Source organism: Ochotona curzoniae, unplaced genomic scaffold, assembly GCF_017591425.1.
Source record: "Ochotona curzoniae isolate NIBS_2020 unplaced genomic scaffold, NIBS_Ocur_1.0 scaffold_2453, whole genome shotgun sequence".
Classification (NCBI taxonomy): Eukaryota; Metazoa; Chordata; class Mammalia; order Lagomorpha; family Ochotonidae; genus Ochotona; species Ochotona curzoniae.
The window spans coordinates 20193309-20209691 of record NW_024467094.1 but is presented as its reverse complement, the minus strand read 5'-3'; the positions used below and the strand labels follow the sequence as shown (position 1 = coordinate 20209691).

Here is a 16383-nt window from a genome sequence, read left to right as displayed (position 1 = left end):
GCAATAACGCAAGGCTGTATGACACAGAAAGTTTAAATCCAGCTAAAAAAATGACTGAATGAAAACTCCGATTGATGGCTCTTCACTAGCTGCAGTCTCACATATTTTTAAGTTGTTTATTTGTAGGAATAAATTGCTTATTTATGCACTGAACTGGTTATTATCAGCCAAAGGAACCAGTACTAAATACATGTGATATGATTTTTTTCTCTGCTTTTGGTCAACTTCCAGGAAACTAGCATATCGCCTAACGAAACAGAAGCTTAGAGTCCTCGGTCTGGCCTTTGCTGGGCTAGAGGGAAATGCAGTAAACTAAAGTTAGAAAAGCTGTATCTGCCTCTTTTCAGTACAACTGGCGATACACATTCCTTCTGAGACGGATGCTCCCAGTATTTAAGACAGGCTATGAACAACCCAATGCCAATAAGACAGGGTGATTAAATTATATCCAAAACAAAATGTTCATAATAATCTGACTGTAACAAATAGAAGGAAAAAGCACACTGCTACAACCTGGGTATTACCTTCTCAAACTTGGTACTAGATTTTTTTAAAATCCTGCTAATTAGCATTAATTTCCCATTAAACTGAATATACTTATCTACAATCTGAAACTAGAAAAAAGCATTTTGACAATACTGAGTACAATTCAGAATACTGAAGCACATTACACATAAACAAAAATAACCAGAGGAATATGAGCTACAAAAAAATGAGAGCTGGAGATAAGGAGAAGGAAAGACACTATCAGTGCAAATAAAGGATGGCTCTCTCATAGGTAATAATAAAAATAAAATCAGAAATTTGATGTCATCATTCAAATTGCAAAAAGTGGACCTAAAATTTTATAGAGTGAATGCTGGCCTGAGCTTGAACATATACAAACAAGATTCAAGCACTTTAATAAATGTGTTGTTCCTAAACTTTACATATTTATTTCAATATTTTATAAACATTAATGTTGGAATTTTTTAGCATACACATAAATTCACTTTGTAATGTAACAGTAAGCCTGTGATTCTCCATTTCCATAAGACATTCAGATAATGCAATGCTGCTGGTCTGCAGAACCAATAGCAAAACTGTATTTTCTATTTCATTAACAGAAAAAAAAATCATAATCCCTTTATCTGATTTCAGACTCACTAATTACATCAAAAATAAAATGTTACTAGCACTCATCCTGCATTTTCCTAAGCACAGATTTAAATAACTGAGACCACTTGATGTGTTCCATCTCTCAAGAGTACAGTGACCTCACACAGAAATTACCAAAACTCATAAGGTTCAGATCACTTCTAAGTGCCCACAGTGCCTTCCTCACTTTGGAGTGCTTGTGATCAAGAAGGTCAGGGCTGCAAACAGCCCTCCATTTCAGCAAACAAATCATAATACTGCTGGTTCACTGCAATGAATGTGAAAGTTTTTCATTAATACTTTCTGACTTGAAAGTCATTAATACTTTCTGACTTGAAAGTTTACTCCATTGATGCCAAAAACCAAACAACCAAAAATAAAACTTTCAACTTTCTACATTTCACCCTAGGCATTTCTACCTATGCAGCTGTAAATACACTGGTCCATATTTTAAGCTTTCTAATAAATAAATTAGTTGAACAATAGATTACTTGAACAAATAAATCAGTGACACAGAAACTTAAAAACAGCAAAAAGTTCCTAAACTTGCATTCCAGGCATCAACAATGTGTGTCCAGCAAGAATTCTTAGCCTACACTAAAAAAGAACACTGTCAATTTAAAGACACGAAGGTTGCCTACCCACAAGGTCAATCTGTTGTATCAGTTAACAGTGATCCTACTTCACTCAGATAAGGATTCACAGCTCACACAACTAACGGAAAAGGAGGGAGGCTAGGGAAAAATGGCAAGAACCTGGTTTAGTATGAACATTTGGCACATAGCCAATCCATACTCACCCACTTCTTGTCTAGTTCTACACACTGGACCATTGCCACATAAATGTGAAAGAAGATCCACAAACCCCAAAGAATTATAGTGACTGACGTAATTACTGACTTTGTACGGATAGTGTCAGCTGTTCTTTTGAAATAAGCCTGCTTAATCTTTCCTCAGTAGCAAAAGAATGAAAATAGAGTCACAAAGTACAAGTCGGTGATCCAGCTGTCTTCACCTATGACTTTACCCCCACTCTCTTTTGCTGGAGGGCCACAGCTGTAGCTCTATACTGGAGTGTGACAAGGGTTGGACAGAAGAGGAAAGACAAGTATGTGAGTGGGACTGGATGTAGAATTGGGAGATTGCCTGCAGTAACATATGCAATTCAAATTACTATATGCAGATCTGAAGCATTTGTGTTTCCCAATACTATTAAGTCTTAGCAAGCTTAACAATCCAGCCATACATAACCTGTTCACTGTGTCATAATTATGTCTTTTCTGAGCTGAATTCCCATTGAAAAATCTCAGGAAAAATCAGTCATGAGACTAAAAATCCAAAAATGTTTATTACAGATTTATTTATAAACCACTGCGAAATGAACTGATCATTAGTTCTCAAAAGGTTTTTCCTGGAGACTACAGAAGACAGGAAGATATTACCTTTCATAATACATTAATGCCATTTTCCAGAATCATTTTGTTGCTGGCTACCACATGGCACTACAAATATTTTGGTTTTATTAGTTGAAATCAAGGCAATGTGAAGATGTTTTAAAATGGAGGGGGAAAGGAAGTAAAGCTTATTTGACTGGTACAATTCAAATCCAGAATCTGACTCCCATAATAAAAGATTATAATAATTCCCTTCACATTTTTTTAAAAAAGCAACTAGAGTCTAATAGACATCTATAAACAAACTCTATAATCCTATTTTTAATTGATTATGTCTTATGAGAATGAAGTACTTTCATATAACAGACCTAAATATTAAACGGACTGAGAAGAGAAAAAAAGAAACCAGTATGTAGCATTCAGTGTAAAAAATGTATAAAAATAAATTCTAGGAACACTAATTTCCACTTGCTGTTGTGCCTCCACTTAATTAGGCAGCAACTGCAGTGAACTCACATTTCCCACATGAACATGAGCAAATTACCCATTATGTCATTTTCAAATATTGCTTTTTAATTTTCCATTCTTTTAATTACTCCCTAAAAAGAGACTTATGACATTGTCGGTTTCAAAATATTGATCTGCAAGGAAAACTGAGGCTGAAAACAGGTAATTGTTTAATTTGAGATACACAATTACGAACTGAAAATGCAAAACAATTTTATTACAAAAAAAATGTTCAAATTTTGCCATATATGGCATAAAGAAACTACTATATCATAAATAATGTCGAAAATTTTGCATAGTTATTTGTGTTGACTTTAAAATAGTATACAGCAGATTCCATTTTAAAAAAACTGATTCATAGTAAAATTCAATAAACTGACATGATTTAAGTACCTTACTAATTTAGCACAAAGACTGGAAAGTCAAAACTATAATAAATATATTACACATGTGAACATTTCATCTACATTTTAATGAGAACACATTCGTTATTATTTCATAACTAGAAGCAAACACTCACAGCAAACTATCAAGAATCTAAAGTTACAGAAGATGAGTAGGGAATTGCCATCTGCTATCATAACATCTGGAACTTTTTCCAAATCTTCCACCTAATACTCAGCACTTGGCTGAAAGAACTGAGCTACAGATCAAGTTTTATAAATATGATAAAGTGGACCAAACTAAATTAAAGTAAGGAACGGATCATCTTCAAGACTGAGAATATGCCAATGTCATTACTCACCCACTAAAGAATAGGTAAGAATTCTCTCATACACAGAATGGCTGAAAAATCAAAAGCCATATACATATACTTATTTTCAGATACGGAAATTTACCTAGCACTCATCAATGATAAGTGGCAGAAGGATATGTAAAGCCAGGGCTTCAGACTCCTAAACATATTTTTTCCAGTACATTACCCAACCTATTTCCCCAGGGTGCAGATCACCCCAACACCTATCCCTAACATCTTACACAGTAATGAATAAAGGTAAAGAAAAAAAATGGAGCTGGAAGCTCCTTCTAACCAAGAAAAGGAAATACTATGAAAGAGCAAATCATGTCACATCTCCTTTTAAAAATGTTAACCTAGTTAAGAGCAAGGAAGTAACTGCATTTTCATTTTTATATGATTTATTCCCATTAGACTACTCTGACCTCTGTGAAATTTACCGTTACTGGTTTTTACCCACAAAATAATGTGTATACATAAATATTTTAAGATTTACAATCAATAAAATTAAGTACACTGATAAAAATTTTTCCATTTTGCACATTACTACAAGAAAGTATTTTTTAAAAGTTCCTCCTCACAAGATTTATTAATTCAGCCAAATATCTATGAAATGCTTCTAATAAATCTCTTCTACCAACAACTTACATCCAAGACAGGGAACAATCTCTTAGCATCCGGTTTCACTTTTAATTGATGGCAAAAGGCGTTCTTTTTTTAAATGATACAAAATATCATGTGTGTGGGAAATTTGGCTTTGCCATCATCCAGTCTGAAACCGGAATAAAACAGATTCTGTTGGAGCCAAATAACTTCTAGCATTTCTTTTGCCATCATCAATGTACAGCCATCACAGGGCTACGTAACAGCTGTTGCCATAATAGGCCCTATATCCTCCAGTACTGCTTCAAGGTGCTGGACAAGAAGGTGTAAACACATCTGTCTTCTGCCATTTCTAGTTCTGCTGGCCGCATGTATGTCTTTGCATGAGACAGATGGTCCCTAATGCTGCACAGGCTTTCAGGGGTACATATTTGTGAAAATAGGAACACAGATGTTAAATAGGGTAAACACACATCTTGTTCCCTGAAGGTTTAAGTTGAAACTCCCATCCCAACGGTAATATTTAAATATTAGTTCCTAATAAATCCTTATAAATCTCTGTTCTAGAAATATAACATTCTCTGGCAAAACATCTAGGACATGAAACAAATAAAAGCTGATGTAACAAAGTATATAATTTTATTAAGTACATTATCAGATAAATAAACTGGAAGTAGTCATAGAATTTAATTGCCTATAAACAGATCAACTTCTTGATAATTTTGTTTTTAAAAACTAGCAAAAGAATTTCATAAAAGTTTTAGTAAATTACAATTTCCAGAATAAAGATAAAACTGACAAGCAAAAAAAAAAAATTCATTCATCATTAAGATGACTGTGATGATTCAATCAAATTGCTCAGTAAACACAACAGTAATTAACACAAATATTTTAACTGGAATTTGGAGAACTGTTCATGGGTTTAAAAATTAATAAAGTAAATAAACAGAGCCTTTAAAATCTAAACTAAGCATATGGTAAAAACAGAAATTCAGAATATTTTTGCCACCAACTAAAATATTACTTTACTTTTGACCAGGAAACTATACATAGCTTAATTCAAAACATTAAATTTTAAAGGAATAAAACTAAAAAAACATATTTCAGAAATTCTATGATCAAATGCTTAGTTAGATGATATAGTAAAAGAATAAGGAAAGCACAACAGCATTTTCTGATCATAATCAACAAACATGACAGAAAATAACTTAAAACTTTTAACTCTTACAATCATGCAATGATGAAGTAAAACGTATGACCATTGTCATCAAAGCATTTGATGAGTACTCCATGTCAATAGAAAAAGACAAAAAGAACAGTAGGTTGGGTAATTTATGGTATTCTATGGTACTCTGTAGCTCTGCCACAAGTAGAAAATTTATTACAGACAACAATTACACAGAATAAAAAAGACAGCTAATAAAATTTGTTCTGAGATCTCCTCTTTGGATAATTATACTGTGGTTATGTAACATGATGTTCTAGTTTTTACACATTAAACATTGAAAAGTAGAATAAAAAAAAACTATACTTTGAAGTTCATAAGGATATGGGGGTAACAAGTCTATACAAAATGTTCCAAATAAGCAACAATGAAATATGCTAGTGTATATGTAGACGACAAGTGAACATAAACAATAAAGTAAGGAAGTTAAACTGCTAATGGAATTTTTAGTATATATGAACTCTTCTTAATATTGCAATAAGTCTGTATGTCTCCTACAATGGCAAAAAATGAAATCAAATAACTCGATTTGGGACAAAACAAACATCTTTTCTCTTAAACATTTCAGTAATAAGACATACAAAATGGAATTTCAAAATGTGACAGAAACAGAATGGCTTTAAAACTGTTAGACACAGCCTAGTCAACACTATGTAAGTATCTTATAATAATACTAGCTTCAAAGCACATATAACTCAAAATCATAATACTCCATTGAACAATAATATCTAACTGTTCACAAAATCATGGTGTGTAATATATATTCTTTTACAAAAAGTTAGAATTCTTACCACTTTAAAAAAATTCAGTTATTTATAGAAATAGTTAACAGAGAGAGAAAAAAAGAGAAAGATCTTCCAGGCCGAGTGTGGTAGCCTAGTGGCCTTGTACTCGCCAGAATCCCATATGGGTGCTGGTTCATATCTCAGCGGCCCCGCTTCCCATCCAGCTCCCTGCTTGTGGCCTGGAAAAGCATCAAGGGCAGCCCAAAGCATTGGGACCCTGCACCCGTGTGGGAGATCAGGAAAAAGCTCCAGGCGCCTGGCTTCAGACTGGCTTAGCCCCGGCCGTGTGGCTGCATCAGAAGTGATCTTCCTCTCTATCTCTCCTCCTCACTGCATACCTTACTTTAGAATAAAATAAATAAATAGATAAATAAATCAATCTTTAAAAAAACACTTCCGTCTATTGATTCACTATTCAAATAGCCTAAATAGCCAGGGCTGAGACATGCTGAAGCCAGCAGTTAGGAACTTCATCCAGTTCTTCCAGATGGGTTCCAGGGACCCAAGCACTTGAGCCATTCACTGCTTTTTCTAAGCCATTTGCAAGGAACTGGATGGGAAGTGAGGCGTAGCTGGGGTAAAAACTGGTACCCACATGAGATGTTGGCATGGTGGGCAATAGCTTTATCCACTACTCCACACGCCAGCTGCTGTAACAAAACTTAGAGAACTCATAGAAAACCCACAGCAGGGAAGTAAACCAGATGATTACCCATTTTTACTCACCTAACTGTAGACAGAAAGAGGATAGTATGAGAGATTTATCTACTTCTTATGGGAAAAGTGAAATATATAGAAAAACAGACTCATTTCCCTTCCCACAATATTCTGAACTAACTTTACTATCATTTTAAGAATCAAAACATCTCAGAGACACCTTTGGAGGAGCTTATTGAGAACCTTTGGAGGTTCTCAAAAGAGAACCCATTTTCTGCATTATGAAGTAACATGGCTCTTACATTTAAATACTGAAAATCAAAACCACACCAGAAACAGACCTAGAAAATGCTTTCCTGTCTCCAGGAATATTTTGATCTTACAATCTTCTCACTTAAAATATAAAATTGCATTCTAACAGTACAATTTTAAGTTTCATTTAGAGTCAACAAGACAGAAAAAATTTCTAAGATTTCTGTACACCTTTACAATTCTGGGCAGGTCAAAATATAATTATGTACTGAATGACATCATTACGAGAAAATAATTCTATGGAGCAAGCACTTAGCCTAGTGATTAGGGAGCCTGCATCTTACCAGGAATCCTGTCCCAGCCCCGTCTCCTGATTACAATTCCATGCTAATGTACATCCTAGCAGGTCACAAAGATGACACACAAGTAACTGAATCCCCATCACCTACTTGGGAGATCTGGCCTGTGTTGTGGACTCTTTGTCTTGGCTCTAGCATAGCTGGCACAGGCTGTTGTAGACACTTGGGGAGTAACCAACACATGAAAAATTTCTTTCTCTGTGTGTTTCTCCTTGTCACTATATCTTTCAAATGTATCTTTTTTTTTTTCATTGTTCATGATACAGTTTCACAGGCTCAGGGATTTCTACTTCCACCTTTCCCATTTGCCCTCCCCCCCAACACTGTTTTCTCCTATATTATTACAACAGTATTGTCTCTCAGCAACAGTTGAGGAATGGGAAGAAACTGTGGTACATCTACTCTATGGAATACTACTCAGCCATTAAAAAGAAAAAATTATACCATTTACAACAAAACAGTTCCAACTAAACACCATTACATTCAAATAAATATTTTTTAAAAATCAATTCTGTATTATGCAATTACCAAACACAGAGTTTAAAAGTCTCAATCAAAAAATATCCATGGCAAAAGAGCAGTACCATAAAACGTGATCTGGGAAGTTGGACTTCCATATTTGTTTCTTCCCTCTAATGTTCCACAAAGTGAGTTTTATTTCTACATTCAAGAGAGAATCACTTAATATTCAAAATACTACTTCACCTAGACAAGGGGCCTCAAGCTAAACAGCCTCATCCCTAAGAACAATGATAATTTCACATCACAAAAGTGATTTTTGTGACCATTTTAAACACAAATTACAACAATACTAACAACATGTGAAAAAGTATACTCTATGCTTTTCATTGGAAATGCCCTGAGAATTATTTGAGGATGAACAGGGTTTGCTGCTTATTGAGTAAACACAGAATTTTTAAGCCCTTGTTTCAGGTTACATGCAACTTGAAAACTGCTCCCCAAGGCAAATATGTGCTTTGCCTTAAAGATGCTCAATTATTTTTCTAGTAAACAATGAATTTTCACTACTATTGTATAACTGAATATATAACAATACTACAGACATAACAGCTTTTTTTCAGGAACACAAATAAGTGATGATTTTCTATTCCAAATAAATAGAAAAATATTTTAAACTGATCATCAACATAGTAATTATACATATTTATGCATCTGTGACTGGCATATCTATGAAGTGTGCAATAATCAGATCAAAGTAACTGAGCTAACTATCACCACAGACATGTTTAATTTCCTTGGATTGGGAACATTAAAAATTCTCTCTCTTGGCTAATTTGAAGCAATGAATCAGTGTCCACCATAGTTACACTACTACGCTTATAGAACACTAAAGTTGTTCCTTTATCCAACCTACACCCTGGGAAGTGTTAACCATCTTCTCTCTATCCATCTCTTCTCCTACAACATTCCCAAGTTCTGAAAACCACTATTCACTTATGTATTTATAAGAAATTAATTTTAAGTTTCTAAATTTATGTAATAATGTAATATTTACCTCTCTGTACTTTATTTCACGTAAAATAGTATTAAATAAGCACAGATCGGAAATAGTTAAAATAAATGCAAAAACTTCAGCTATTGAAAATTTCTGAATGAGTAAAGACCAATCTTGATTTAAGCCAAATCTTAGAGCTTTTAATTTTTAAATTATGCATAACATCTCATTGCCCTTAACAGAAAATTATGTTAATTCTATTTCAATATAGATTATTTTTAGAAAGAACTAGATACACAGTTGCAATCTAAAACTCTTTCCTTACTAGTCATTTTAAATCCTGGTGATCTCTACCAAAGCCAAAATAAAATCAAATTGTAATAGCAAGCAAAGCCATGAAACAACAAACACAAGGTTCAGTGGATGGATTTTTTTCTTATTAGTTCATACTAAATTTCCTGGTATTATTGTTTCTAGGGATATTTGTGAGTATGTCTGTGCGAATTTTACAATTTGTACTTAATCTGGTGCCATCAAGTTTCATACAGGCTGGAAATCAAAAAAAAATACATATATATGTATTTTTATATATGTATACATATATGTATATATGTATATATATATATATATATATACATACACACACACAAAACCATGAAAAGAAAATTGTGCTTTGTTTTTGTTAGTTCAAACCTTTTAAACAAAAAAGCTGCAAGAAACAAACAATGTGCAAAGCCTGACGTCTTACCCTGTCCTTTTGGTGATGGTACCCAATGTCATTGGCTGCTTGATTTGTGCAAGAGGCATCACTACCATCAAGCTAGGAAGAGGAGAAAGTCGAGGATTGCCAGGATTGTTGTTGGTAAAATTGTTATACGAGTCTTGACTATTCAGTTTCCCTACAAAGAAGAAAATGACAAAAAGCATCACCAAAGGAAGGATCCATATCATTGACAGAGCTTTAACTCACTCCTGCACTATTTTAAGAACATAATTAAGAAAAAAAATGGATGCCAAATGTATTATTGTTAGTAAAAAGGGATAGTGAAAAAATAACCAAAGAACTTTGGTAACTACAAATGTGACTTCATTATAAACAGAAAATATATTCTTTAGGGTAGGGAAATGAAATGTTTATCTTTTTCAAGACAGTCAATGTGGCTTGTTGCCTTTTATATATATATTTGAAAGGAGAGAAGAGAGAGAGATTAAGATCTTCCACTTGCTGGTATACTCCCCAGATGCCAGCAAGGCCATAGCTGGTCATATCTGAAGCCAAAGGCCTGGAGATTCTTCCTGGCCTCTTACATGGGTACAGGGGCCAAGGATTTCAGCTAGCCTCTACTTTCCCAGGCATACAAGCAGAGAGCTGGAGCAGAAAGGAGTACTTGGAATCAAACTGGTGCCATATGAGATACTGATGCAGCAGGCAGAGGCTTAGCATGCTACGCCATAGTGTCTTTCTTAAATGTATCATTACATCAAAACATCAAGTAAAATTGACTATTTTTGTCTATGCCTTCATAATTTCTGAGAAAAACATTATGGAGCTTTTGATAGGAAGTCCATTAAACCTGTTGATCAATTTAGGGCAACAGTTGGTTCTCTGCAACCAAAAGTTTATCATCTGTGGGTTCAGCCAACTATGAACTAGAAATATTTGAAAGAAAAAAAAGTTACGAAATTTCAAAAAAAAAAAAAACTTTAATTCATTGTATGCTGAGTACAATCCTAAATCCATGAGAAAGAAGCAATGTGTAGCCTGCTTCTACACATGCCCTACTGTTGCCTACCCCCATTTCATAAATCTTTAGGTTCCCTCCTGCACATAATGTATAACCAGTCTGTCTGCCTCACAGCATTCATGTACCATGCAGTTAGACCTACGACAGCTGTATCTGTACCGAACAAATGGTTATGTCTTAACCAAATGGCATAATTATCCTCTACACAGAATTATTTGCATAACATTTTAAATTCAGGAAGACACAGGGTCTTCAAAAAGTTCATAGAAATGCCTATTATTTAAAAACCACATACCCTTTAAAACACATTTTAAAAAAATCAATGATAAAATAAACTTATCTTGTATGTCCATTTCCTAGAAATTTTTGGAAATACTTTGGTATTAAGACCCTAAATTGGAGGAGGGGGAGAGGGAATCCCAGTGCCTAAAAAACTGTGTCACATGATGCAATGTAATAAAAAAATAAATAAAATAAAATTTCTTTAAAAAAGGACCCTAAGTATTTTAGAGAGGATTTAAATAAACAGGAGGGTATGGATAAATTATATGCAAATACTATGCCACTATAAGTAAAGGACTTGTCATCCAAGAATACAGAATGCTTTTCAACTTACACAGGTATTCTGTAATTACTTACTATAATGTTGTGGTTTTTTTTAAGACTTATTTTTACTGCAAAGTCAGATACGCAAAGAGGAAGAGAAACAGAGAGAAAGATCTTCCTTTCAATGATTCACTCTCCAAGTCACCACAACACCTGGAGCTGTGCTGATTCGAAGCCAGGAACCAGGAACTTCCTCCAGGTCTCCCACATGGGTGCAGGGTCCCAAGGCTTTGGGCAGTCCTCAACTGCTTTCCCAGGCCACAAGCAGGGAGCTGGATGGGAATTGAGCTGCTGGAATTAGGACCGGCGCCCTTATGGGATCACAGCACGTTTAAGGTGAGGACTTTAGTCACTAGGCCACTGCGTTGGGTCCTACCATAATGTTTTACAGGGCTTTTAAAATTTATTTATTTTTGTTTGAAAGGCAGAGTTACACAGAGAAGGAAAGAGAAAGAGAAGAGATATCTTCCATTTGCTGGTTCACACCATAAATGGCTGCAAGAGCCAGAGCTGAGCTGATCCGAAGCTAGAAGCCAGGAACAACTTCTGAGTCTCCCATGTAGGTGCACAGCCCAAGGATCCCCATTCTTTCCACAGGCCATATGCAGGAAACTGGATCAGAATTGAAACATCCAGGAAATTAACTGGCACCATGTGAGATGTAACATAGAACCAGTCCCAGTGTTTTGTAATTTTAAGGGCACAGGTTTGTTTTTTTACTTTTTAAGCTAATATATTATTCATTATTTCACTTTTTTCAAGTAATTTATAAGTGGGATCTTATTAATTTCACATTCCTGATTATCTACCTAATAGACAACATTACTGATATTCTACAACTTTTCTGAACTTGCTTTTTAGATCTCATTTTTTCTTGTGTTTCTTAGGATTTTCTATTTACAAGATTGTATCATATTCAAAAAGATAGTTTTACTATTTTCCATTCCGGACACCTTCTGTTTCTTTTTGCCAAATTTCCCCAGCTAGAGCCTCCAGTACAAGGCGAACAGAGAGAGCAAGTTTATGAAAAATAAAATCACTGGACAAATGCCTACTCTTCCAAGATAGCACTTTCAAAATGATACAGGGTAGCTTTTAGCCCAGCTACCAAAGCACAGCATTTCATGTTATAGCAGGCTCTGAATGTAGACTCCAACTGCCTGACAATGCAGATCATGGGAGGCAGCTAGATGGCTCAAATGATTTCATTCCTGCCACCCATGGGTGACATCAGAACTGAGTTCCTGGATCCCAGCTTCAGACGTGTCAAGGTGTTTGGGGAGCAAATCAGCAGATAGAACATGTACACATTGAGACTCTGGGTTGATATGAGGTGGCAGTTCCTTATCATGAGGGTTTCCCCCTTTGTCTCTCCCTTTCCCCCAGAAACAACAAAAATAAATAGCAAACTTAGAAGCAATGAGTTCACCTAATTTTCCCTAAACCTCAATCCTTCCCACCTTGATCAACCATGTAATCGTCACAAAAAATAAAACAACAACAAAAGAAAAAAACTCCAAAAAACAAAACAAAAGTAAGATCAATGCCTCAGAATTAAGATAAAGCTTAACCTAATGCCACTTCCTCCTTGGACACAAATCCACTTTTTCACATTCCTTTAAGAAAATATTAAGTTAACATTTGACAATACCTCTTTCACAAATTAAGGAGGAATAAAGGTATTCATGTAAGTAAAATAAATCTTTACCCCATATCCCCTGAATCTCCAACGAGAATTGCACATAGTTAAAAGAAGAAATGTATGCCTGCTGTAAGGACATTAAAGACAGCACTTAAAGGTACACAAAGTGCTTTAGCCTGCTTAACAAATCAGACTGCATTACACTGAAACAATGTAGTCTTGAAGAAAACAGGAAGAGATTAATTTGATGACATTTTTTCAAACTTGTATAAGGATAACAGAAACACTTTTAATAATTAAAAGTGATTTCTTGCATCATTTCATGGCCAATACAGATGAAAATAGTGTAAGATTCATCACCAGTGAAAAGGCTATTAATTAGAATCTTTAATTAATAATAACTGAGACTGTAACATTGTGAATGCCACAAACTAATAAAATTCAGCAATTGCATATGCCACTGACATCTGTAAACTAATAAATTATCTATCAACTGGTTTAGCCTAAAATAAGCAGTAAGGGACAGCATTGCTGGATATTTCAAAATTTATACTTCAATGTGCAAATAGGAGTGATTAAGTGCTCACTGCCTAAAACTAAACATAGGTACACATGGGAAAAAATATTTGGAAAAGGGCACATGAAGCAAACAACACCTGACCTACTTTTGGACAAGTGTAGGCAAGATGGTACATTCTAAACATGAAAGGTAAATGCAAAGAGAGGGTAGTAAAGTGGTATCACTATGGAAGCAAGAGGCAGAACTCTCTAATCACAGCAGAAGTGTAAGGGAAATCAGAAGAACTCTGAAATGAAGAGCAGGAACTTAGTTAAGCTCTTCAGCAAGGAAATGGATGTGGAGGATGAGTGATCTTGAAAACTGAAGTGATTCACTGAGAAAATCCAAAAACTGTGGTTTAGTAACCATGACTTGAAATGTTTCACTGTCTCACCAGTGTAAAAGAGAACCTCAGCATAGCACACAGTGTGCACCAGACCTATCTTTCTCAACCTCTATTGCATTCTCAAGAAAACATCCACGCATCCTTGTCAAATGGTTATAATGTACTCTTTGTCTTAAAGCAAACACATCTGAAACAAGAAAGTAAATTTTGCACATTTTATGTTGATGAGAATAAGTCTATAGCATAGACTGGCAAACAAACTGTTTTTGTGTGTTTTTTTTGTTTGTCTAATATTTACTTATTTACTTGAAAAACAGAGTTACAGCAAGAAGGAGAGATAGTGAGAGGAATCCTCCATTCTCTGGATCACTCCCCAAAGGGCTGCAACAACTGTGGATGGGCCACACAGAAGCCAGGAGCCAGGAATCTCTTCTGCATGTCCCATGTAGGTGCAGAGGTCCAGGGACCTGGGCCATTTTCTGTTGCTTTTCAAGGTACATTAGCAAGGAGCTGAATTGGAAGTAAAGCATCAGGGATTTTAATCAGCACCCATGCCAGTTGCCAGTACTGCCGACCACAACTTAACTGGCTGCACCATAGTGCTGGCCCAAAGAAGCATAGTTGTCCTTTTTTTTTTTTTAAAGACTTATTTATTTTTTTTTTGGAAAGTCAGATTTACAGAGAGGAGGAAAGACAAAGATCTCCCATCTGCTGATTTTCACTCCCCAAGTGTCCACAGTGGCCAGAGTTGAGACAATCTGAAGCAGAAGTCAGGAGCATCTTCCGTGTCTTCCACGTGAGTAAAGGGTCCCAAGGCTTTGGGCCATGCTTAACTGCTTTCCCAGGCCACAAGCAGGGAGCTGGAAGGGAAGTGGACCAGCCAAGATAGGAACAGGCACTCATATGGGATCCTGGCGCGTTCAAGGCAAGGACTTTAGCTACTAGCCTACTGCACCAGGCCCAGAAATACAGTTTTGTGGTTTTTTTTATATTTCAATTTTTAAAATTTATCTTGTGTATGGGTTTCTTTTTTCCCAGAAATACAGTTTTAAAGAAAGAAAAAATTAGTTTTATGGTCAAGAAGGGTAAACTGAAGATATGAAAAGCTAGTATTTCTCATCGTCTTCAACAGGATAGTTTCAATAGAAAACTGCAGAGTAAATGACAATGGATAAAGGATACTGATAAGACATTACCAAGGTAATTGACACAGAAAAAAATGATTTAAGGACAGGCATTGAAAAAAAAAGGCATTAATAAGATGAAGTATCATACCAAACAAAACATCCATCCTATATTAGGTCTTGGGTGAATACATCACAGAGAGTTTCCATGAGTTCATAACATAATGGTACGAAAAAGATACTAACAACAAATTTAAAAAAACATGCTAATAAAGATATATGAAAAATACCTCAAGAGGAGTGAGTTACTTCAACTATTGCTTTAACAGACAATTTAAAAAGCCAAATAGAGAACAAAAATTTTGAGCACAGATGAACAACTCTACATTTTGATTTTCTAACATGGACTATAATCAGAGATATATGAACAATATTAAGAGCTCATAAAAGGAGCTGTATAAAAATACATATCTCCACAGCTGACATATGATCTGTAAGTAATACACATTTAAAAATAGTAACTGAAATACATAAAGTAGCATGAAAATCTTTTCTTTCTTCTCTGTCCTAGTGCTAAAAACTTGTTAGAATGATTTTGCGCAATTTGTCTTTTCTTTTTTTTAATCAGCTACAACACAATGAAACTCTAGATTTATCCTCTACACAGTGGTTGACTCAGAGTAGACAGTGTCTTACTGATCATTAACAGTGCGACAACCCTGAATAAATGAAATATTTTTCTAAATCTACAAGACAGAGAAAAAACATGCTCTTATGAACTGCGTAAAAAAAAAAAAAAAAGATAACTTTGGACAGGACTGAAACAACAGCATGACTGAAGTTCCTAGCCTTACCATTCTGCTTAGCTTCATATTGATTTGGCCAGGAGCCTTGACTTCAGAGCAGATCTTCAGACACTTCCTTGTGTATAAATCATGCCTAAGTTTTCAAGCAAGGATGTTTCATCAAACCTCAAGACTACTGGCATAACAAGGTTCAGCAGGAAGAGGCCTGCAGTATCGCTCATGGAGATAGATTAACTCCAGCCCTATTGTCACCCTTTCTTTGTGTCATCTCTAAGAATATTTGTGATAGTAATAATGAAATGAAACACTGCTGGGATCTATGAAGAGAGTCACTCCATAAATGTGTCACCTTCTCTACCCTTATTTACTACACTTTTTGTCTTTTTTCTTTACTGCAAAAGTACAATGAAAAGAGTAGAGACTGTTTAATGACCACTTCGGTAAT

At 35.1% G+C, this 16383-nt stretch overlaps 1 protein-coding gene across 7 annotated transcripts in view; it reads right to left on the bottom strand.

Annotated features, from left to right (window-relative positions):
* The window catches only part of BCAS3 (BCAS3 microtubule associated cell migration factor), a 532941-nt gene that overhangs the window by 304613 nt on the left and 211945 nt on the right, over positions 1–16383 (bottom strand). For all 7 annotated transcript variants that reach the window (XM_041000469.1, XM_041000472.1, XM_041000471.1 and 4 more), the window contains exon 16: positions 9859–10009. In XM_041000469.1, the coding sequence (XP_040856403.1) occupies positions 9859–10009 (151 nt within the window). The remainder of the gene's footprint in view (positions 1–9858; positions 10010–16383) is intronic.